Genomic DNA, 23,115 nt, shown 5'->3' on the forward strand with positions numbered 1-23,115 from the left:
GAACCTCAGTCGCACAAGCACTTCTCTTTACTGTTCACAAGTACAGGTCATCTTCATCCATAAGCACATCAGTCTTTCCTTGTTGAACATAGCACCCCTTCAAAACAAAATGTGTTGCGTCAACTTTTAGTGTCTTGTTAGATATTGATGGTGTATATTTACATAATCTAATATATATTATTATATTATATACACGTCACTTCCTGCCTTGAATAAAAAGCCACCGTTTGGTGACTTGTGCCTGGCTTCCCCAAGAGCAAAAAAGCACCTGACCGATGCTGCTGGCTGGCTGGCTGGCTGGCTGGCTGGCTGGCTGGCTGGCTGGCTGGCTGGCTGGCTGGCTGGCTGGCTGGCTGGCTGGCTGGCTGGCTGGCTGGCTGGCTGGCTGCCATACTTTATTCAAGTCTCTCTGGTGTTGATGGCGACTTGCACAATGAAAAGCTTTGACAAAGACACATACACCAGGCGGCTAAAGTCCGTCAGATCGGCAGAGCCTCTTGCAACAGGGATGCTTGCCGCAAGTGCTATGACAACCAAAACAATGTTTCTTTTTTTCAAACGGTCGATGTGGTGCGATTGGCCGGCCGGCCGGCTGGCTGACTGACTCACTGACTGACTGATTTGTTTCACTGCTGCATCTGAACGCAAATGTTGAATCCTGCTTTCCTTTCAGCATCTGGTGGAGCGCCACAGGAAGGCAAGCGAGCGAGCGAGCTCGTGCAAACGGGAAATGTCCGACCCTGACGTGGAGTGGTTCACGTTCTTCTTGGTGTGTGCTTGTGCGAGCGTAGCGACTTGCTCGGGAATCTCCCACTTGCAGTTGTCGCCGCCGCCGGCCTGTAGCCGGCCGGCTCAGCAATGATCCGAATTGCGAAACTCGCCGTTTTCTGTGATCTGCAGCGATGACGTGTTGCTAGGAGACAAACCGTTCCTCTGGGATGTCACGCCGTAGCGCTCTTTCAGCTGAGCCAGCGCCGCCATCAGGCGACTGTTGGTAGCGTCCAGATTTGCCATCTGCTTCTCCTGATTGACAGACACATTGGTATCGTGCTTACATATTGTCAGAATGAAAAATGTGGTTTTTTTTGTTTGTTTGTTTTGACAAAGGGAGCGTGCCATTGGCTCACCCTGGTATTAAACAGACAGACCTGTGCCTCAATGATCTTTTGTTTGGAGTCAACCACAGCCTGCATTTCAGAATGATCTTTCTTCAGCTCCTCTTCCACTGCCATTAACCTGCTCGGGTCAAAGGGGGTGTGTCACTTCCCACGCAGGCACGTAGACACAACGAGTAGTGAACCTGCTGATGATGCTGTTCATCTGGAGATCTTTGTCATCCTGCAGCCTCCTCAGCCGACTCTCTGTATCCTCCAGTCGAGCCTGAAGCGCATGAACACGCGGATCAAAAAGCTTTCATGTCTTGATTGATTGAAGAAAGAAAAAAAAAAGTTCAACATAGTACATGCATGCTGCGCTTTTGTGTGTATTGGAAGTGAAGAAATCAAGCCAGTGTCCTGTGCGGTGGCGGCCAAATAGAAGATGGGCTGCACCTACCTGATATTCCTGCAGCAGACGCTGATTCTGCTGGTCCTGAACCAGGAGCCGGGCCTCACACTCCTCCTGACGCAGGGCCGCCACACGAAGTTTCTCCTGCAGCAATGCAATGTCCTGCTGGTACTGCATGCACAAGCATGTGTCCACGCAAGCAAGCACACACACACACACACACACACACACACACACACACACACACACACACACACACACACACACACACACACACACACACACACGTGCACACACGCACACACAGCCAAGAATTAAGCGTGGCTCTTGGTTAAGGTGTTCAGCGGCAGGTTGCCAGGCGCTTGGTTACCTTGTCGATGAGGGCATCGTCATGGCGATCGTCTTCCGTCTCGGCGTAGGAAGAGGCAGAGTTCATGTTGAGAAGCCAGGCGGCCGTACGGTCCAACGCGCACGGAGACGGCGCCTGGGCAAACGCACGCGCCACCGTGTCGAGGTTTAGCGCGCACGGTACGGTACGGTACGGTACGGGCCGGCCCGGCCGGGTTGCCATGCAACAGACCTTGGTGGCAGGCCGCACTTTTTCTGGACTGTCTCCTTTGGACGAAGACGAGGCCTGCCGCAGTCGCGAGTGTCCGCTGCTGGGCCAGTCGGGACTGGACGACATCATGCTCCCAGAGGCGGGGCGAGGGGGGAGCATGCTGGGCGGCGTGCGGCCCCGCGGCGGGGGCGCCGAGGGTGGCGGTTGGTCGATACGACGCTGAGGACCCGTGCAGCTCTGACGGGGGGGGGCGGCGCCGCCTAGGGCGAGAGCGTGGCGTCAACCCTCGCTCGCACGGCACGACATTCAAAGGTAGGTCGGCAGAGTACGTCTCATCGGTGACAAGAAAAGATAAATGTTACTTGTGATGTTCTCCGAGGGCGCTTTTCTGTTTTGCTCTTCTCCGCTGCTGCTGCTGGACACGGCCGACAAACGCTCTCCTCGCTCGCCCCCGGAGCCCGCGCCCACTTGCATCTGGGTGAGGAAGGCGGGTCTGGGCGCAGCGGCCGAGTTACGTTCGTCCCCGCCTTGCGAAGTCGCAGGGCAGCCGTCGGAGGGCGCGGCCTCGGCCCGGCGGGGTTGCCGCGACGACATGTGATAGACGGGGTTCTGGAAGGACAACGGCAGCAGCCCCCCCCTGCGCTGCCATTGGCTGTCATCCGCCGCGTTGCCGGGGAAGGAATCCTGCAGGTCCACCAGAGACAGGCTCCGGCCCTCCGCGCTGCTCACTTCCTGGCCCGCTCTCGTGAACGCCGTGTCGTCGTTGGGCTCCGAGTAGGAGGAGCTCGGGGCCGGAGAGCCGCGCGGGCCTACGACAAGCGACACGGGAGTTCAGCTGTCACGGACCGACGAGGCTCGGGCCAAAGTTGAAAGGTCACCTGATGCAGGCTGAAGGCTGGAACCTTTTGTGACAAAGAACAAATCTTTGTTTTCTGGCGTGGGCGACGGAAGCCTGGTGAAATCCACCAACCTGCGACAAATTCCGTCGTTATTTACGGAAAGCCCAGCCATTCTGCTAACGGCGGTGTTGCGGTGGCTTCGCACGTGTTTCTCAAAGAGGTCAATCCATGCCAAGAAGGTGACCAAAGCAGCCTCAGGCGGTAATGGAATGAATACAGGTGGCACTGTTACGTAATCAGGATGAAACCCCCCGCAAAAAAACCTGCCCAGATTCAATCCGGCAAACCTTCGGTCACTGCCCAACCCACTCCGCCACCCCAGCCGCAGCCGAGACCAACAGCCGGTCGGTCACCGGCTGCCGGCAGCTGCCGGCAGCTGGCTCGGCTCAGAGCTTCCGACCTGGGCCGTGTCGTTGCGCTTTGGCGCGAGCTTCTAGTGAGGCGGTTGCTGACACAGGTATGGTGACTAACCCTCCGTCGGGTCCAACGCCGCACTGCTGGCCGAGCGAGGGATTGCATGCTGCCAGAGGAGGCGAGAGGGGCGGCGGAGACAGAGGCGGCGGCGGCAGCGGCGGCGGCGGCGCCGGCGGCGGGGACGACAATTGCTGCTGGAGCTCGGGCGAGGAGGCTTTCCCGGGATAAAGCCCGCCCCCGGGATTGGCCAGAGCCGCCGTCACGTCCCGTAGGATCCGAGGAAGCGGACTCAGCTTGGACAGGCAGGACTGAGGAAGGACACAGGGAAAAGGCGGAGGCGTCACCTGGGTGCCACCCGGCCGAAGGCTCCTCCTGCATCGAGAAGGTCATGCCTGACACCTGAGCAAATTTGCGCTCGGTCGGTCGGTCACCTGGTCCAGCTCAGCGAGCAAAGTGTGCAGGCTGGACAGCTCCCGGCCCAGGTCGACGTATCCGTCAAAGCCGGCCCCGGTGTGGTTGAGTCCGTCGGGGTTGGAGATCTCCTGCAGGAATCGCTGCATGTTGCTCCACTGGAGCTCCACAAAGTCATTCATGAAGAGCATGTACTCTTCTTTGGTGCCAAACCTGAAACCGGCGCGGGCGGGCGGGCAGGCGTTACGCCGGGCCGACTGGCCGGCAGACAACGGGACAGACGGACTCACTTGCTGAAGTTGGCCAGCGTCTGGATGACTTTGGCGATGAGCGTCAGCGTGCGAGCCGTGCGCTCGTCGGGGTATCCTTGCGTCAGGTCGAAGAGCGAGGGCGACATCACCGCCGGACACAGGAAGCGCAAGAACAGCGAGGCGCTGATCAGACGCTCGCTGATGTCTGCTCTCCCACGGTTGCTGCACTCCTGACGCCACGAGGCAAAAACCTCCTTCAGCTCCCGAGGAAACACCCTGTAGGGGGGGAGTGAGTGAGTGAGTGAGTGAGTGAGTGAGTGAGTGAGTGAGTGAGTGAGTGAGTGAATGGCTGAAAGGCTGAATGGCTGAATGGCTGGCTCTGAGCGCACGGATGCGCACGGATGCACACGTGCGCCGCCGCTGTGGTTGTCTGAGTGTCCCGGGGACGTGCGTGCGTGCGTGCGTGCCAGACCTGTAGGAGTCGAGTATCTTGCAGAAGGCCAGCTCACAGCACATTCTCAGGTTGGCCTGATGCTCGGCCAGCTCAGAGCCGGCGCAGCGAGACGCGTCCACCTCGCAGTTCTCGTCCGACTCACACAGAGCTTTGATGAACTCGCCTGAACACAGGCAACGTGCGCGTCAGCCTCGCTTGGTGTCGGAGTGCGATTGGCCCGCGGCGTACCCGGCGGCGTACCCAGCGCGTCCTGCAGGTACTTTTGTCCAATCAGCTTCAAGTATTCCTCAATGCTTTTTGTGGCCAGCGTGTTCTCTCTGAAGATCAGCTGATCGTTGTCCCGGTAACGGTCCACCTCTGACATCATGAGGTCAGTCAGGAAGTCCTGTTGACAGCGAGCGAGCGTCAGCCGCGTGCGTGCGTGCGTGCGTGCGTGACGGGGGATTGGGCCGGGGCTCCTACCTTGGCTTTGCCGGTGCTGTGCAAGATGTGAACCAGCGCCGCCGCCACTTCCTCTTTGGCTCGCAGGCCGATGGAAGATTCCAGCGTGTTGCACAGCAGCAAGTAGTTGGCGCTGATGAACTCGGCAAACTCTTTGTACTGCTCCATGGGCAGGATGGCTACGCTCTGGTAGCGCGCCTTCACCCGCACCGTCGGCACGCTCGACTTGCCTGTTGACCCGGGTGCGGAAACCAACGTCACCTTCCGGGTCCTGCTGCAAAAGCCGCTGGCGGGCCAGCGTGCTCAAATATATATATATATCTCACCCCTGATGGTGCTGGGCATGCTGACCGTGTACCACTTCTCCACCAGCTGTCTGCCCGTCACCGTGACGACGGGGATGTTGACCAGACCCACGTAGCTGCTCTTGTCCTTCTTGCGTTTCCTGTCCGTGTCTTTGTAGATGTGCAGCGTCACGGCGTTGACGCACGGCAGACTGCTGAAGTCGAAGCGCTCGCCCCAAAAGATGTTGTCCGTCTTCATCTTGCAGGACGTGCGTGCGTACAGGCTGTCGTCTAGACAAAGTTCACAGAAGTACCTGCGCACAGCAGGCCGGAGCGAGAGAGGGAGTCGGTGTGAGTGGTCTCCGCCTCAAACAAAGTTAGGGCCCGAAGCACACGCGCGCACACGCGCGCGCACACGCACACACACACACACACACACACACACAAGGGACACGGTCGGGATCAACGCCTTCTCCGAGTCCGCAAAACACACGTGCCGCCGCCACGCATCCTCCAGGACTGAGCAAAGTCCAAGCTGAGCCGAGTGAGCGTATTCAGCCACCGCCGGTCACCTCTTCTTGGCAGGCAGGTCCTTGGCTTCGATGACCCACAAGGTCAGAAGGTTCTCCAGGCGTCGGCTGTTGTCTTTGTTGGGCTGCACAGCTCGCCGCAGGTTCTCCATCCACTTGTCCCGCTCGGCCGCCGAGCGGCACGAGAAGCACTTGGTCCCCGCCGAGGTGGTCACCTGCCGACGGGTCGCGGCGCACGGTGAGAGTGACCTTCCCGCCGATGTTCCCCCCAACCCCCCACCTGCCGTGCCTCTGACCTCAAAGCAGTAGTCCTGGCCCAGAAGCGAGGAGTGAACGGGTTTGATGATCACCGATTGGTCCATTTTCAGCTCCAGAGAGGTCACCCCTCCGCCGCTTAACACCGACTCCTGACGAGCGCAGCGCGGCCGACGCATCACACGCCTGCGCACAAGACAAGCGTCTCCAGCCCGGCCCGCCTTGACCCGTTTGTGTCTGACGGCGAAAACGTGACCAGGGAGCAGACGCGGGGGGGACGCGCACCCGAAAGGCCTCGGGAACCGATTCCGACGGCATTATTTTTAGAGCCTGCTACTTCTGACAATCGGCGTCAAAGGGCCCGTTGCAAGTCATGAATTAGAAATGGATGGGACACAAATGTTTCTTACAATTAAGTCATGTAAACATGCCACAGCATATATGCTATGAGGGTACTCTCAAATGACATAATACCATTGATTCGATCGAATATGGCCATTATGGGATGTTGCCCATCTCAGGTTCCCTCAAACCTAAAGTGGAGTTGAACGCTTGCATTTCTAAAGGTCGTATTGAAGAGGAGGAAGGCGGCGAGCGGGCGGGCACCCGGGCAGGGACACTATCTATTACACTCGAGCACAGTCGTGTAGGTTTGGAGGCAGGCATGGTGATCGAGCAGCGACGCACAGGTTGATTTTTACCTTGGCGTTGCTGAAAAGCGGCGGGGAGGGGGGGGGGGTAGCCTAGCCGTATGCTAACACGGCAAGCAGCGCGCTCGATGCACGCGCGCACGCACTGCAGATAGCGTGTCGATCGAGAGGACAAAAGAGAAGTACTCACAAAGCATTCTGTGCAGGTGAAGGGGAGGAGGAGGAGAAAGAGATGAAGGAGGTTTACACACCCGCGCTATTCTCAAGCAAACAGGACCCCAAGAAAGACAAATCTGCTGATCCTGTCTGTCTGACGGTCTGTGCGTGCGCGCGCACGCGTCTCCTAGCTGCTGATGCTGGATGCTCCAGCCGCGCGCGCCCCTCCCATCACGGATGCTGCCCTACTTCCTCTCTCTCCTCCCTCCCTCCATCTTTGAAAGACTGCAGCTGCTGCGCAAGGGCGGTCGGTCGGTCGGTCGGTCGGTCGGTCGGTCGGTCGGTCGGTCGGTCGGTCGGTCGGTCGGTCGGTCAGTCAGTCAGTCAGTCAGTCAGTCAGTCAGTCAGTCAGTCAGTCAGTCAGTCAGTCAGTCAGTCAATAATCGGCTGAGAGGCCAAATTCTGCGTTCGGACTTACCATCCCGATGCCGCAAATGGACGTCAATCAAACATCTGTTCGCGAAGCCAAACTGAGGCCGTGGAAAGCTTCGTTGATCATCGGGATTTAATCATCTCCAGGAAAAACGTGCCATTTTTGTGTCCGGCGACAAAATCTGGCGCTCGCCGCCATCTAGTCGTCGACAGTGGGACGCCACCCAAAACAAAGGGCCGGCAGGGCAGAGTCAAATGCACAAAACAAAAGGCAACACGCAAGATGTACGCAACGGGGACTGGAGTCGACGCCAGCCGCACCTGCCACGCTCATCCCTTTCATTTCAGCCATTATGTGGGTGGATTGCTCTCGCCTGCCGTCATCCGCGCCAAAGACTTTGGAGCGGGAGCCGCTTGTGCAAACAGGTGAAGCTATACACACGGACACAAATGACACGCCTGTCAATCGGTCAGGTCAGAAGAAGAAAAAAAAAACAAAAACAACCTCCGGACGGACTCACTTCACTCTCTGAAGCAACCGAAGCAGATGGCTTCCTCTTGGACAGTCGTGCTCACTTGACTCTTGGAAGCACCCGAAGCAGATGACTTGCTCTTCTTCTCGCCGCACGTTGCACGCTCCTCACTCGCACCGACGACTCTTCTGAACTTGAGATGTCCTCAATAACTCCAACAAATAAATATTGACGATGGAGCAGATGAGGAAAGACCAGCCATAGGTCAAAGGGCAACGGGTTTATTGCTGCTGACAGTTCAACAGGCCCAAGAGTGCGGCTACCGTAGCAACACGAGTCACATTTGCCGTTTGAGACACTTAAAATGATAAGTGACCATATGGACACTTATGTCCATATCGATTGTCAATGGTGCGTGTGGTATAAGCAGTCATTCCTTCCGCCATCGATGTGTCGTCTGTTGTCTTAGCTTTCATTGTTTCGGATAGCAAACATTTGGGATAAAGACCCACTTTTCGCAACAGATTGCAGTCGTGCACACACGTGTGTGTATACAATATTATATATACGCATAAACACATTTTTATGCGTGTCTACACATACTGCGCACACACACACACGTTATATTAGTTCTATATATTTTCTATATACACATTTGATACGTAGCAGCCTCTGATGATCAGCCGCCACTGCTTGGATCACTCAAGCAAATTGGCCCGAAGCTGGCACAATGATTAACAACCGAGTGGTTGGTCCTCGAGTGGCTAGTAAGGTGCCGAGCTCTCCCACTCCCACTGCAGCAGGTACTGCAGGGCGCCGTCCGCGGTGACACGGCGCGCCAGCACGCGGGAACGCGAGTGCAGGCGAGACATGAAGCGGGACGGCTCGGCGGGAGACGGCTCTGCGGGAGACGGCTCGGCGGGAGACGGCTCGGCGGGAGACGGGCCTTTCTCGACGGGAGCCTCCTCGGCCAAATGCTTACAGGCGGAGCTCGGCAACTTCCTCTTGCTGCTGCCTACCTTTGGTCTGAAGACACAGGTCAAAAGTTGAGAACGAGGTCGTGCTGGCTGGGCCAGTTCGACGGGCATTTCCGGCGGCTGACGCCTGCCTCCCTTTGAGGCTCGTACCTGGCTGACCCAAAAGAGCCGCCGGCGCTGACGGAACACGACGTGGAAACGTCTGCCGAGTCCCCCTCCGCACCAGACGTTCGTCTACAACATGACATTCTGGTCAGCGTCGTCTACACGGCTGGCTCGCGCGCGCCCTCACGCGCTGGTGCGTGCCACCTGCTAAGCTTGTGGAGTTGATCCAGGGTGAAGTCAAAGATGGCGGCCATGCGGTGATGATCATTCTACGGCCGCAAACACAGACGCTTGGTTTCGAGAAGAGCGCTTGAAAGTAAGCAAGTGTCCTTACATTGGGGATGGCGTCTTCCAACAACCACTTGGACTTCCTCTTTCTCCTCTCTGATGAAGTGCTGCACACGCACGTATGGGGGGGGGGGGGGGGGTGTTGAGGTGCCCAAATTAGGCTCAGAGAAGGTCGCGGCGGTTACCTGTTGCGGCCCACGGCCTTCTTGCAGCTTGGAACGCCCTCGCCGTGAGCACGCTCGGGGAAAAGTTTGGAGGGCGGCGTGGGAGGAACGCGCGCCCTTAGACGAAAGATGCACTTCCTCTTTTTGATCTCTTTCCCGCACAGGAACCTGGGCCGTACACATAAAAAAAATAAAAATAAAAAAAAATAAAAAGGGGGAGGGGGAGAAAAGAAGGAAAATGTCGAACAAGCCGGGCTGTCGTAAAGCCGTTCGTTTGGCATGGATTGGTCGGAGAACGGCCTTCAAACTTTTTTGTGTTTGCCTCGGACGGGAAGGTGCAAACGACGGCAAACCTTGAGCAGCGGGCGCAGGAGCTTTGCGGACAAAATCGAGTGCGAGCGGGGCGCCGGCTTACTTGCTCTTGTACTTGTTGAGGGCGTCGAGCAGGTGCTGCCCCCTGTCTCCTGGAGGAGTGCTCGACAACTAGACACGCAAGCAGAAGGTCAAGGCCGGGGCGGGGCGGGCCGGGCCCGGTCCGCCGGCGCTCGCTGTCCTCGCCTACCTTTCCCAGCTGCAAGTGTTGCCAGTGTGAGTTGACAAAGGTCACAATTTCCTCCAGTTCAAAGTACTTCTTCTTGTTGCTCAGCGACAGGTTGTAGAGAACCAGGTGCACCACGTCCACCCAGCGAAGAGACAAACGCCGCACGTGCTCCGACCCTTTGTTGCAGACACAACACACGAACAAGTAGAACCTGGAGAAGACAGAGAACCCAGTTACGAGGCAGACGGCGGGTCAGAGTCCGTGCCGCAGAGTCGGCAGTCCGGCCTTCACGGCATGGCACGGCTCTGTCCCTTTTGCCACATTGCCGCTGTTGCGTGCTCAGCTCACCTGTCTCCAAACATCATGCTCTCTTGCAAGCACTGCGTGCACGCCTCGTGAAACCACTGCCGACACCGGAAGCACTGGAGCATCTTCAGATACCACCTGTGTGCACACACCAGCGGCCGGCCACGTCAGCCCCCGCCACACCAGCGGCCGGCCACGTCACCCCCCGCCACACCAGCTGCTGGCTCTTACTCTCCAGGGCCTCCGCAGTAGCAGTAAGACTGCTGCTGATTGGTGCGGTGCGGGGAGTCCCACTGGAGCGCGTCCGGGTCGTAGGACAGCACCTGCTTCATGGCGAGAAGGGCTTTGGCCAGGGGCCCCTTCTTCAAAGCACCCCCTTTCTGTGGGAGGGCAAGGAAAGTGACGTCATTCTTCGTCACACGAGGGCCTTGGCCAAGGCAGGCGCGGAGCAAACGGTCCAGTACCCTGACGGCCAGGGCAAAGACGCAACGTCGACAGAACCAGGGACTCGCATCACCGCTGTCCTCTACGGGAGGATCGTGACACTTGCGGTGGAAACCTGACAGACCGACGGAGAGGCGAGGCGATGGGTCAGGAGCCGCGCCGCGTCGTACCTTTCGGAGGCAATCGTCCGTGCTCACCTATGCCGCACTTTCCGCAAATGAGGATCGGCTCGGATCTCGGTGCCGCCTTCAGACACACCGAGCAGCGGGGCTCCTTTCCAGGCACACCGGCTGCAACGCCATCGGATCGATCCTTAGTTGCACTTACACACGGCAAACCTTTTCCAACCGGTCAGTCGGTCGGTCGGTCAATCGGTCGGTCCGTTCGTCCGTCCGTCCGTCCGTCTCTCTGCGGGCGGGCGTCTCACCGTGCTGAATGTCCTTCCACAGGACCCAAAATTTGGAGTTGTCCTCAAAGGTGACGAAGCAGCTATGTCTCGATGGGCTGAGCTGCGCGCAAATCAGAGCAGAGAAATCGGCAAAAAAGAAGCGCATCGCAAAGGCCCAGGCAAGAGGGGAGCTGCCCACGTGCGAGCCAGGCCAAATGACGTTCGCGTGGCACAAAATGACACTGCCCGTGCCAGGATGAAACATGTTCCATATACTGGCAGGCAGGCAGGCAGGCAGGCAGGCAGGCAGGCAGGTTACCCTGAGTATCTTGCCCAGGTAGTAAAGGCCATCCGACCAATGACAGAGCACAAACTGGCCCACGCTGAGGCTGGAGTCTGGCCCGGCCCCCTCATCCTCCGGCCCGGCCTCGTCGTCCTCCGGCCCGTCCTCCGGCCCGGCCTCCGGCCCGGCCGCGTCGTCCTCCGGCCCGGCCGCGTCGTCCTCATCTTCGCTCTCCTCCCAGGGCACAGGTGCCAGAGGCTCCACTTCAAACACGTCCTCAAACATGCCGACCTGTTTGACATTCTAAACACGTCACGCCACGTCAACGGGGAACTACCGTTACACCGGGACCGTGTAGCAACTACTCATTGTGTGGTCCTCGCGCGCGCTCCTAATCTTTGTGACCGGCTGAATAGGTTCACTGTACGCCTGAAGTGACAATATGAGATCGAAATTGAAAGCAGTTCAAACAAATTCAAAAGTTAAGATTCATCTGGCAACTGACGTGATGCTTGCAGTGTTTCGCCTTCCGTCGAACGCCACATCGTTTACCGCCTCAACTTACTTTACGAAACTTGCGTGACGTGCACGGTTTTTAATAACGACACACGAGTGAACATTTTGCTCGAAACGAAAGACAAAAACAAGTTACCGTGTAGACGCGTTGCTGCCTTCTCTCTCCTGCGCTTTGGTCACGTTTTCTTGTCGGTGTTCTTACGCCGCTGTCAGGCGTCCGCTTCGAACGTCCACCATCGCCATTTTTTCCCCCCCCCTGTTTTTGCTTTTCCCGCCAAACACACCCTGGGTTGTCCCTCATTTACATACGAGACCTCACCACCTACGCCATCAACAGTCGTCAGAGTCGACCACTGATGACTGCCTTTCCCCAGATTTCCCATAACAATGTACCTTTTGTCAAAGTAAATGTGAAAATTGAGGGCATTGCTTTGATGATTGTTCATCGAGCATTCCAATTGGTAAAGAACTACTAAATGGGCTGTACCATACACTAAATAACGCGCTATGAAGCGACTGCGTCGCCACAGGGCGGCCATCTTGGGTCAGAGCTTGTCGATCGCTCATAACATTACAGTCAATGGAGCATCCATTCATCCATCCATCCATCCACCCACCCAATCCATCCATCCATCCATCCATCCATTTTCTTCCGCTTATCCGTGGTCGGGTCGCGGGGGCAGCAGCTTTAGGAGGGACTTCCCTCTCCCCAGCCACTTCATCCAGCTCATCCCGGGGGATCCCAAGGCGTTCCCAGGCCAGCCGAGAGACATAGTCTCTCCAGCGAGTCCTGGGTCGTCCCCGGGGTCCCCTACCGGTGGGACGTGCCCGGAACACCTCCCCAGGGATGATCTGTGTTGACCATTTCGAGGGTCAGCGTTGAAATTTGAAATGAACCGAGACAAACCTTGCCCGCTTTGAACGTTGCGATCTTGTTTTTACTGGCTGTCCCCCGGTGAGCTCATGTAATCGTCGAAGAACGCAAAGAATGGAGACAAATGCAAAAGTTAACACTCCAAAAAGTATTTTGTCAGAAATCCGTCGGCTCTACGTCGGACACATTGAAGCGATGCCAAAAGACCTTCCGACGCAGGAACAGGTTCACGGTTAACGGAGCAAACCGTCCTTCGGTGAAGCGCTTCACGCGGCGGAAGCGGACGAGCGCTCGGATCTCCACAAGTGTCTTTGGTGACGGGGGAGCCCGGCCCGTGCGCGGGCCGAAAGTTCAGTCGTCGGTTTTAGGCGCGGGCCGTATCTTCATCTCGGTGAATCTCAGGGAGTACTGCCAGCCGGTCCAGCTGGACCACTCCACGCCGTCGGCGTAAGAGGCGTGGCCTCCTCCCAGGTACTGCCCGTTCAGGTTGGACGTGTGACAGTTGCGGTACCACCAAGCGCCCTGGTAGTACGCGGCGCAGTTGTTCTCAGACTGGTCCCGGTCACGGTCTTTGGTGGTGAACTGCATCCCGGAATGCTTCAGGAGCGAATCGCCTGCGGGGCACACAAACTTGCGTTTGTCCTCCGGCCGGCACGCACCGGAAAGGGCTCGGCGCTCCCTCCGGACTCGGCTCTCCGGCCGGCGTCGCTACCTGCGGTTCCTGAGTAGCCGTCCACGGCCAGCGGGTAGCCGTCCTCCTCGGGGTTGACTGAGTCTCGGCCCACCGAGAAGTCGGCGTAGTGAGCGAAGGCCGTGGCGTTGTCAAAGTCGGCCATGTCGATCCGCAACTGGTAACCGCCTGAACGCGTCAGAGCGAAGATCCTCCGCAGGCCTGAAGACACGCGACGGCGGACCATCGAGGCAAAAAAAAAAAAAGAGACAGGACAGAGACTCCAGGCTAACTATGTTGTCCAAGGAGGGACGCAGACACTGGGCCCCACACTTGGAGCAAATATTCATGTTTTCATCTCAGCAGCTCGCCTCAACATTTGCGAGTGCAACTTTTGGAGTTATACGGCTCCAAAAGTCGGGCCAAAGTTCAAGACGAAGTTCATCGTTTTTAACCGAATGACCTTTGATGTGCTGGGCAATTTGTACTTTATAGGCAACCGGTTCAGGGTATCCCCCGCCTACTGCCCGATGACGGCTGGGATAGGCTCCAGCACGCCCCGTGCGGACAAAGGGGTTCGGAAAATGGATGGATGGATGGATGGATGGATGGATGGATGGATGGATGGATGGATGAATTCCAGAGCAAGCAGGTGACGGTGTGCTCGTGCGCGCGTGTGTGTGTGCGTGTCTTTCAAACCTAGCCAGTGCTCTCCCGTTGTTGTTCCAAAGCCGTCTCGATATGCATCCCAACCACGAAAGAAATTGACAGAGCCGTCCTGTCTCCTCTGGATCACCTGCATGCACGCACGCGCACCATTGTCCCACTCAGCAAATTAGCACGATTAGCTGTCTAGCGACAATGTGCACCGAGGTGAGCTGATTGCTCGCAGGGTCGAGCTCGGTGACAACGTCAAGCTAAAGGAACGCAACGCAAGTGGAACTTTTAGGCACGTACGGTCCAGCCTCCGGCATCCGTGCTCAAGTCGCAGTAAACCATAAAGCCGTCGGGCTCGTGGACGGGAAAGATGGAATAGACGCCATCTCGGGAATTTCCCGCCGCCATGACCTCACTGCAGTCTCTGGGCGTGAGAGCTGATGAGGATAAACGGGCGTGAGAGGGAGGCTACAAACCCGACGGGCTTCAAACTCGACGGGCTCGCTGCAAACCCCACACCGCGTTACCTTGGCGTTTGTCCCGGTGAAGTCTGCTCAGACTCTCTGTCTCCCTCTGCAGGCTGGACAAGGAATCCGTCAAAGCCGAAGTGAGCCCGAGGAACCCCGCGTGCTCGCCTGACAGCACCTGCGCACCGATATTTTCCAAAAACTGAAACGATGGATGATGAATGAAAAAATGCATGGATTGGATGGATGGATGGATGGATGGATGGATGGATGAATGGATGGATGGATGGATGGATGGATGGATGGATGGATGGATGGATGGATGGATGGATGGATGGATGGATGGATGGATGGATGGATGGATGGATGGATGGATGGATGGATGGATGGATGCATGGATGCGGCTCCGACGGGAGTCAGCCAATGGGAGTGCGGTGAGATTTGTTGGCTCAGCAAAGCCACGGCCGGCGCATCCCACCTGAGCCATGCGGTTCTGCTGGTTCTGCAGGCGCTCCAGTCTCTGCTCTAGTAGCTCTTGTCCGCTTTTCAGGCCCTGCGCGTCCCGTCGGAGGTCGCACGCGTGTTCTGCGGCCGCCCGGAGCTCCTTGGCCAGCGCGTCGACGCGACTCATCTCCTGCCAGTCTTCGGCCTTGCGCGCGCTCAGCGCCCGTATGAGTGACGCGTGCAGCGCCTCCCAGCGCTCAAAGTGGCGGGCGGGGTCGGGACAGTCGGGCTCCAGGAAGATGCTGATAGGTTCGCCCGCGCCTGCCTGCGACACGGTCACCAGCGCGCCCGACTCTTTGGGGTTGGTGGTGATGACGGGGGAAGAGGACGACGACGACGACGACGCTCGGTCTCTGGAAGAGAACAATGGCGTGCGTACATTGAATACAAATGATCGGGATGCCCCGTAATACGGAGCCTCGAGTTGCCTTTCAGCCTTGAAAGTGCTGAAAAATCGGACCAGGCCGGCCGGTAAGATGGGTCAATTTGACCCAACTTTGGCTTGCTTCTAAGAAGAAGAAAATCCCCGGATCTTTTTGGTGAAAAGCGTACCTGTTGATGAAGGCCAGAGCGAAGTGCTTCCCGTAGAGGACGGTGAGCGTTGCCGTGACGACCGCTACCACCAGCGCCAGCACGAGCGCCGGCAGAAGGAAGCCGCAGCATTTCTGAACCCAAAAAAAAAGGGTTTGCAATTGACGTGATGGGAAGTGAGCGCTCGCTCCCGACCGACCGACCGACCGACCGACTGACCGACAAAGAGACAGCGTTTCCGAGGCTGTTTAGATTGAAAACGTGGCAGCCTCGTCCAATTTGTCGATTGCGATTGGCCCGTGCGGCTCTCTTCTGCGTGCATTAAGTTGGTCGGTCGGTCATTTCGCCACGCACGCACGCACGCACGCAGACACGCACCCACGCACGCACGCACCCACGCACAGCGCCAGCCGCTCCGGCTTACTTGGCTGCAGATTAACACAAAGCAGCTCTTTGCTGCTTCCACTTTGACCTCAATTTAAGCACAAAAACATTGGGATCTTTTGGGGTCTTTTTTGTGGAGTTGCTGTTCAATTTCCGTGCACTTTGCGCTTTCTGTGGCGACAATCGACAGAGCTTCTTCACTTTGGTGCCTCGCTCACTCGCTCACTCGCTCACTCGCTCACTCACTCACTCACTCACTCACTCACTCACTCACTCACTCACTCACTCACTCACTCACTCACTCACTCACTCACTCACTCACTCACTCACTCAGGCTTTCTTTCTCTTTCTCTCTTTTTCTCTTTCTTTCTCTCTTTTACTCTGTCTTTTTCTCCTTTTCTCTTTCTTTCTTTCTTTCTTTCTTTCTTTCTTTCTTTCTTTCTTTCTTTCTTTCTTTCTTTCTTTCTTTCTTTCTTTCTTTCTTTCTTTCTTTCTTTCTTTCTTTCTTTCTTTCTCTCTTTGGTACCTTGCGCTTGCTCGCTCGTCTGCCGTCCAGCTCGGAGCTGCTGTTGTTCATGACGGTCCAGCTGTCGTTCAGCATGGTCCTGAAAGGCAAGAAATGGAAAGACGAGAAGAGAAGGCCAAAGCAAAGTGTTGTAACATTGAAAGAAGGACCAAGTCAAATATTTGAAGGCGCGCTTGATTTTACCCGATTCCAGTCCAAACTTTCCCGAAGGTCCTTCCGTGGACAGAGTACTGACGAACCGACTTACTTGTCTGCCTCGCCGACGACCCCGGACAAAGATGATCGATCCGACACGTCGCCCACTGCAAAGTGTCGCATCGTCATGACAACAGACGCCGACAGACAGACAGACAGAGAGAGAGAGAGAGAGAGAGAGAGAGACAAGGTGCCGCTCTCAAATCAATCTGCGCAGATTAGCTCCCAATCTGTGCGGATTAACAAGAGCAATGTGTCACCCTGCACACTTATTTGTCACACATGCAAACGCACACACACAGTATTTTCACTTGACGGTCAACAACTTGTCACAAATGGCAATCATTGGGCAATCCCACGAGGCTGTATTGCCCGAGTTTTGGCCGCTACCGTGATGCTTTACGCCTTGCGGCTACTTCTGGCCTTGCTTGCGGAAATGCCTTTCGCCACGCCAGCCCTCCCTCGCCAAAGAGCCCAAAGAGATGTCGAGTGCAGTGATAGAAATAGATTTGAAGTGCTCACCGTGGTCGCCATGGGGACCACAAACTGCTCAGGAGCCATGTGACCCTCAGCACACCTCTGTCCTATTTAACACACACACACACACACGCTCAGAGTCAAAGCGCCTCCCACTCCTCTGGTGCCATCCCATCCTAACAAGACGTGGAAGCCGTCAATGGTGAGAGTCTCGAGACAAATTGGGAGAGGACGGCCGTCGGCGGGCTCTGGTTGCCGCCGCCGCCGCCGCCGCAAGACACCGCCGCTCTCACCAGAGGTGGACGGGGTCACACTGTCACTCTACAATTGTGTCGACAGCGGTGGCCATGTTCTGGAAGCACACCTCCCGGTACTGGCGCGATGACGGGGGTGACGACGGGCATCGCGGAGAGAACCGCGGCGAGCCGCTCGATCGCCTCCATTGCGACGACACTCGTGCCGCCGCCCCCCACTACGCCGCCGCTCTTCCCGACCCAAAGTGCCCCGCTGATTCGTCGTCAGGAACGCTCGGCAGAGACGGCGCCCCGGATGCCCGCCGCCATACCAAACGGGCCGGTGATCGGGACACCCGTCAGAGGCCCGAACGGAGCGTGGACACAGATGGCGAGCGAGATGTCGCGACTCGACTGAGGGTGAGTTTGAGCTCTCTGACTCCCGTGACTGGCACGCGCACTTGAACACTGCACAACACTTTGCGCCAGGCGACTCGGGCTTCGGTATTGCGGTGAAGGCGCTGGAGGGTGGGACGGGCTCCATGAGGAGCTGCGCGTCATGCGCGCGCACCATCTCCCGACTGTGTCACTTGTGCATCCAACAGAACCCGCCTCAGGTCGGTGCCGGCGGGCCCTCTGTTGGACGGAGGCCATCTTTTATGGACTTTTTCAATCTTTCATGACCCGCAGGCAGTTGATGCACTTACGGGCCCGTTTGTGCACGAGTGCCTGAGAGCATAAACTGTGTGTGTGTGTGTGTGTGTGTGTGTGCGCGCGTGTGTTAAACAGTTTCATAAAAAATGTACACACACATAAAAAAGGTTTTCCCCTGGCACCGCAGGTGTGGCTATTGACTCACTAGCGTGTAGCGACCAGGCAGGACGTTCTCGTTCTGGCTAAAAGGTTTCTTCGTATGACATTCTTGCCTTCTATTTGAAGTTTTTGAGATAACGTGAGTGTGCATTTGGCCCTGCGCTTCATCCGTTTGCAGCGACGGCTCTTCTCTTGTCTGCCTGCGTGCCTGCGTGCCTGCGTGCCTGCGTGCCTGCCTGCCTGCCTGCCTGCCTGCCTGCCTGCCTGGCTGCCTGCCTGCCTGCCTGGCCGCCTGGCCGCCTGGCTGCCTGGCTGCCTGCCTGCCTGCCTGCCTCCCTGCCTGCCTGCCTGCCTGCCTGCCTGCCTGCCTGCCTGCCTGCCTGCCTGCCTGCCTGCCTGCCTGCCTGCCTGCCTGCCTGCCTGCCTGCCTGCCTGCCTGCCTGCCTGGCTGCCTGCCTGCCTGCCTGGCCGCCTGGCCGCCTGGCTGCCTGGCTGCCTGCCTGCCTGCCTCCCTGCCTGCCTGCCTGCCTGCCTGCCTGCCTGCCTGCCTGCCTGCCTGCCTGCCTGCCTGCCTGCCTGCCTGACTGCCTGCCTGCCTGCCTGCCTGACTGCCTGCCTGCCTGCCTGCCTGCCTGCCTGCCTGCCTGCCTGCCCTTTTGTGTGCTTTTCTTGACAAATGTTCGCAAATCCAAGTTTTGTGGTCTCACTCGCTCTGTAGTCCGTCCTCCACCAGACCAAATTCCCACGCTCCGTCGTCTGAGTTCACGGTGAAGGTCATCCGTCTCTGCGGGACAGCGCAAAGAATGCGTCGACGGAAAGGTCGCCCGGCGGGGCTACCCGGTCAGGACAGCTAATTGCGTGCGTCGGTCTGACGGACGACTTTGAGGACGGCAGCTCAACTCGGTCGGTCGCACGGTCGGCGTCGTCACGGAAACGGACGTTTGCGCCCGTCGAGCCACCGGCTTCCGATTAGCGGCGGCGACGACAGAGGCGAGGACGACGGTTAAGACCGACAGCCGTGACGATGACGAGCGTGATGATAAGCAAATGTGCGGCGACTGTGCGCTCTGCGTCCTCAGGTCAGCGTCGCCCGAGGACGGGACGGCTTTGGATTCACCATCTGCTGCGACGGTCCCGTGCGAGTTCAGGCCGTCGACACCGGTAAGGGCCGCAAAAAGTTGGATGACGAAAAGACAAACGACAAAACATTGGGTTACCCCCCGGCTGTAGGCGGTCCCGCTCATCGCTCGGGCCTCCGCCGAGGCGATGCGCTTTTGCAGCTCAACGGACTTCCTGTGGAAACATGGAAGTGTGGTGAGCTGGCTCGCGCCATCAGGTGACTGCTCGCTTCTTCACCGCAGCGGCCAACATGGAATCGTGTCAATAAAAAAGTGTGTGTGTGTGTGTGTGTGTGTGTGTGTGTGTGTGTGTGTGTGTGTGTGTGTGTGTGTGTGTGTGTGTGCGCGTGTGTGTGGGTTGTGTGCGCGCACATTGGTACATGTACATGCGCCCAACTGTCTCAGGAGTTGTTCCAGTCGTATCATCCTGGCGGTGCGGAGAGGCTCACCTGAGGTCAGGACGTGCTGCAAGACTTTGCTTCGTTTCGCGGCAGCCGGTGAGGTGAGTCCTCATCACACGTGTTTTGTGTTGACGGATCAAGTCTCGATGGATTTTTGCGAGCGCTTCCCCGTGAGCTTCCGACGGCGCCTAACCCTGACCCGACTGCCGCGCCAGCCCGCCCCCGGTAAACACGGCCGCCGCAGACGCCATCGGGAGTCTTTGGTGTCGTCCGGTCCGGAGGTTCTGGGGTCTCCCCGGAGAGATCACAAGGAAGACAAAGAAGAAGAAAAAGGAGGAGAAGAACCACCGTGCACCTCCACGCTGAAGGGCACCCGTGTGACGTCATCACAGGGTGACAATTACATCATCCTGGAGCAGGTGCATCTTGGGGGCGGGGCTACACTGCTAAACTACGCTCCGCTAGCTTGTGTCTATGCTGGCTGCAAGCTTGTGCCACGGACCCTAAGTAGACCAGGAATCCTCAAGGACCCCTACTGGTGGTTTGAATCAGGTGTGGTGTTGTTGTTGGGCGCCACCTAAAACAGCCTGGATAGGAGCCCCCTCGGGTCAGTCGGCGCAGCGCATAGTGAGGGGCGCATGCTTCGCCTCTTGCAACACAAAAAGTGTCCAGGCGGACAAGTTGACGCCTGTTGAACAATGCTATGCTATGCTATGCTATGCTATGCTATGCTATGCTATGCTATGCTATGCTATGCTATGCTATGCTGTTCTATTCCAAAGTCAAAGTCAAAGTCAGCTTTATTGTCCATTTCTTCACATGTTAAGACACACAAAGAGATCGAAATGACGTTTCCCACCGTCCCACGGTGACTAGTCACATTACACAACACATACAAGCAAACAGCACAAAGAGTAAAAACGAATAGACAAGAGCGATGAATAAGTAATAAGCAAATAACCCAAATAAATAAACAATAAATAAATAAATAGATAAATAAGAGGAGCAAAATGCTATGCTATGCTATGCTATGCTATGCTGTGCTATGCTATGCTATGCTATGCTATGCTATGCTTTACTGTGCTGTGCTATGCTATGCTATGCTATGCTATGCTATGCTATGCTATGCTATGCTAGGCTATGCTAGGCTATGCTATGCTATGCTATGCTAGGCTAGGCTAGGCTGTAATAATCAGTAGTAAGTCACTAATTAAGTTACTTTGTCTTGTCTTTAGCTCACCCATCCGGTATTTGAGGACAGAAGCACGACCCTGGGTATAGCTCCCGTCTACTCCATCTCAATACAGCTTCTTGACACGCACATACTGTTGCGCACGCATGTGTTTGTATCTTCCAGGGCGACCGTACCAGAGCCACCACCCCGGACGAGCGCTGGCTCACGAGCCGACGGACTCGGCGGGTCCCCGGCCGTCCTCCGCCGTCTCCTCGACGCTGCACGGCTACCGCAACAATCAGCCAACCAGCATCCGGTCATACGGGCCTTCCTGCGGCGCCGCCGGAGAAGCGCCCAAAGCGCTCATCTTGCCCGTCTCCGCTGAGGTCAGTGGCAGCCGTCGGGATCCCAGTGACCTCGGGACCGGTCTGACGCGGTGCCAATGTTGCCGTGCGACAGCCCGTGGACCCGCGCGGCCCCGACACGACGTCTCGCTGCCAATCAACACACACACATTTTTTGCATAGCGTGTATCAATGACGGAGTTTTGCACTTCCTCCGCCCCATCCAGTTGTCGGCCTCCCCCTCGGAATTGGGGCTCTTCCTCCCTCAGCCCTCCCGTGCCTCCTCCCCCCCTGCTGCGATTGGCCGGCTGCCCTCCGCTCCGACCCGGGGTCCCGTGTGGAAGGAGAAAAGATGCCTTCAAGAGGAGTTAGGCTCCACCTCCAGACCGCCAGGTCAGCAGCCTCAATCTGGAGTTCATATCGCGTCCGTTTTGTCGGACCTTTTGTATTGCTGCCTTCAGGCCTCAGGCGGTGCGTGTCCGAAGATTCCTTGCGAGCGCGACCGGAAGGGACCCGCTCGATCTTAGACGCCCAGCGTCCAACCTTTGACCTCCACGCCCACCGCCCTTCCGCTCAGACCCTTGGGAACGAGGCGAGCTCAGAGGGAGTGACGGCGAAGCAGACGCTGGCGATGCTTCGAGGGGCCCAGGTGCACGCTGGCGCATTGGACAGAACCGCGTTTAAAAGACACACGAGAGAATGCGTTGACAGAAATTGGGCGATGGGTTTTCTTTTTTAGGATGTTGAAATTGGAAATGAGCTCAGGAAGAAAAGCAAGAGTTGCTATGAACACACACTCACAGACACACATGCGGTGAAGTGGCGTTGCGGATGTCATCGCAGCTCTTCAGAGGTGAGCGCTGGCCTGTCGTTGCTGTGCGGCAGGCGCGAGCGTTGGCTCCAAAGTGACAGTCTGGAGAGGGCTATGAGGAACACCAGGTTTGTTTTTCAACAAATTTGCGGCAGGCAACGGAGGCGGCCGGCTCCTCGCGGAAGCCGACCGCCGTCCAGGCCAGAGGAGGAGGATCCGCTCCACTCGGGTTCTCTACCTTTATTTATCTTTTCTCCCGCAGGCCATCGGCGAGGGAAGTGCAGACGTGGGCCCAGAGTCTCCAAACGCTCTTGGCCCACCCGTGTAAGCCTCCGATTCCTGTTGGATGCAAAGCCAGACGAGGGCCATATTGTGTTTTTTCTTCTCGTGGGTCAGACGGCCTGGCGCTTTTCCGCCACTTCCTGAGGTCAGAGTACAGCGAGGAGAATCTGGACTTCTGGTTGGCCGTGGAGAAATTCAAGGAGACACGTCCCCTCGGCCAGATGCCGGACAGGGCCGCTCACATCTACGAGGAGTTTGTCTCACGCGCGGCGTCCAGACAGGTAGATGACGACGTCCGACGTGCACGGCGGATCGGGGGTCAACTCCGTCGTAGGACCACTTAATGACGTCTGGCTCACTCATGTGACTCCCAGGTCAAGGTGGGTTCAAAGGTCCGGGAGTTGACCCGTCGCAGCCTGCGTCTGGGCATGGAGGATCTTCAGGATGGGATCTTCAGCCTGATGGAGGCCGACAGCTACCCGCGATTCCTCAGGTCCCGCCTCTACGCCCAGCTGGCCAATCCAGACGCGGGGCCGGCCCATACCGGCCGACCGGATTCTGCCCGAGCGGCCGGTCCGAAGCGCTCCGGAGAGGTCGCCATCTTGTGAGGGAGGGTCGTCGTATGCGCTCGCACCATATGTCGGTGGCAAAAGGGCTTGAGCGAGAAGTAGGTCAAAGATCTTGATGAATCCAGGCTCTTGCCATTTCAGGCACATTGATTAATGGATCAAAGGCTTTCTGAGGGCCGGCTGCCTGCCTGGCTGCCTGCCTGGCTGCCTGCCTGCCTGGCTGCCTGCCTGCCTGGCTGCCTGCCTGCCTGGCTGCCTGCCTGCCTGCCTGCCTGCCTGCCTGCCTGCCTGGCTGCCTGCCCGCCCGCCCGCCCGCCCGCCTGCACGCCCGCCCACCTGGTTTTTGTGTGCATGCGAC

General features: G+C 57.5%; 4 protein-coding genes across 7 annotated transcripts; 1 reads left to right on the forward strand and 3 right to left on the reverse strand.

The window, feature by feature from the left end:
* Positions 1–10: 10 nt before the first annotated feature.
* Positions 11–6,970, reverse strand: LOC147058744 (disabled homolog 2-interacting protein-like). Of its 2 annotated transcripts, XM_085910222.1 has the most exons (18): positions 6,845–6,970; positions 6,046–6,190; positions 5,792–5,964; positions 5,262–5,533; positions 4,957–5,165; positions 4,735–4,879; positions 4,513–4,657; positions 4,080–4,316; positions 3,810–4,002; positions 3,436–3,686; positions 2,944–3,035; positions 2,428–2,874; positions 2,087–2,325; positions 1,877–1,990; positions 1,555–1,677; positions 1,301–1,380; positions 1,149–1,236; positions 12–1,023 (listed from the first exon to the last, which is right to left on the reverse strand). In XM_085910222.1, the coding sequence occupies exons 2-18, from the start codon at positions 6,181–6,183 to the stop codon at positions 853–855; spliced, it is 3,117 nt and encodes a 1,038-aa protein (XP_085766348.1). In that variant the 5' UTR covers positions 6,184–6,190; positions 6,845–6,970; the 3' UTR covers positions 12–852. The 2 variants fall into 2 exon arrangements, with proteins under 2 accessions (XP_085766349.1, XP_085766348.1); XM_085910223.1 differs by lacking the exons at positions 5,792–5,964; positions 6,046–6,190 and having other exon boundaries at positions 11–1,023.
* A 1,024-nt stretch (positions 6,971–7,994) lies between these two features.
* Positions 7,995–11,994, reverse strand: phf19 (PHD finger protein 19). Of its 3 annotated transcripts, XM_085910117.1 has the most exons (14): positions 11,864–11,994; positions 11,248–11,514; positions 10,968–11,049; positions 10,738–10,830; positions 10,561–10,655; positions 10,328–10,476; positions 10,139–10,234; positions 9,812–10,001; positions 9,665–9,732; positions 9,271–9,417; positions 9,132–9,192; positions 9,002–9,066; positions 8,843–8,926; positions 7,995–8,741 (listed from the first exon to the last, which is right to left on the reverse strand). In XM_085910117.1, the coding sequence occupies exons 2-14, from the start codon at positions 11,494–11,496 to the stop codon at positions 8,480–8,482; spliced, it is 1,641 nt and encodes a 546-aa protein (XP_085766243.1). In that variant the 5' UTR covers positions 11,497–11,514; positions 11,864–11,994; the 3' UTR covers positions 7,995–8,479. The 3 variants fall into 3 exon arrangements, with proteins under 3 accessions (XP_085766243.1, XP_085766240.1, XP_085766241.1); XM_085910114.1 differs by having other exon boundaries at positions 10,968–11,514; XM_085910115.1 differs by having other exon boundaries at positions 10,968–11,502; positions 11,864–11,988.
* A 783-nt stretch (positions 11,995–12,777) lies between these two features.
* fibcd1a (fibrinogen C domain containing 1a) lies at positions 12,778–16,664 on the reverse strand. The gene is made up of 9 exons (XM_085910190.1): positions 16,588–16,664; positions 16,341–16,419; positions 15,452–15,564; positions 14,874–15,252; positions 14,456–14,573; positions 14,229–14,365; positions 13,971–14,067; positions 13,314–13,493; positions 12,778–13,215 (listed from the first exon to the last, which is right to left on the reverse strand). The coding sequence occupies exons 1-9, from the start codon at positions 16,662–16,664 to the stop codon at positions 12,953–12,955; spliced, it is 1,443 nt and encodes a 480-aa protein (XP_085766316.1). The 3' UTR covers positions 12,778–12,952.
* Positions 16,665–17,359: 695 nt separating this feature from the next.
* LOC147058747 (uncharacterized) lies at positions 17,360–22,796 on the forward strand. Its single transcript, XM_085908979.1, has 14 exons — positions 17,360–17,665; positions 17,764–17,862; positions 19,138–19,219; positions 19,289–19,394; positions 19,582–19,688; positions 19,782–19,996; positions 20,813–20,852; positions 20,935–21,137; positions 21,323–21,488; positions 21,557–21,744; positions 21,835–22,034; positions 22,169–22,230; positions 22,303–22,469; positions 22,563–22,796. Exons 1-14 carry the CDS (start codon positions 17,360–17,362, stop codon positions 22,794–22,796), a joined length of 2,175 nt encoding a protein of 724 aa, XP_085765105.1.
* Positions 22,797–23,115: the final 319 nt, after the last annotated feature.

The sequence above is a fragment of the Syngnathus leptorhynchus genome, chromosome 4, assembly GCF_054491065.1.
Source record: "Syngnathus leptorhynchus isolate UIUO chromosome 4, UIUO_Slep, whole genome shotgun sequence".
Taxonomy (NCBI): Eukaryota; Metazoa; Chordata; class Actinopteri; order Syngnathiformes; family Syngnathidae; genus Syngnathus; species Syngnathus leptorhynchus.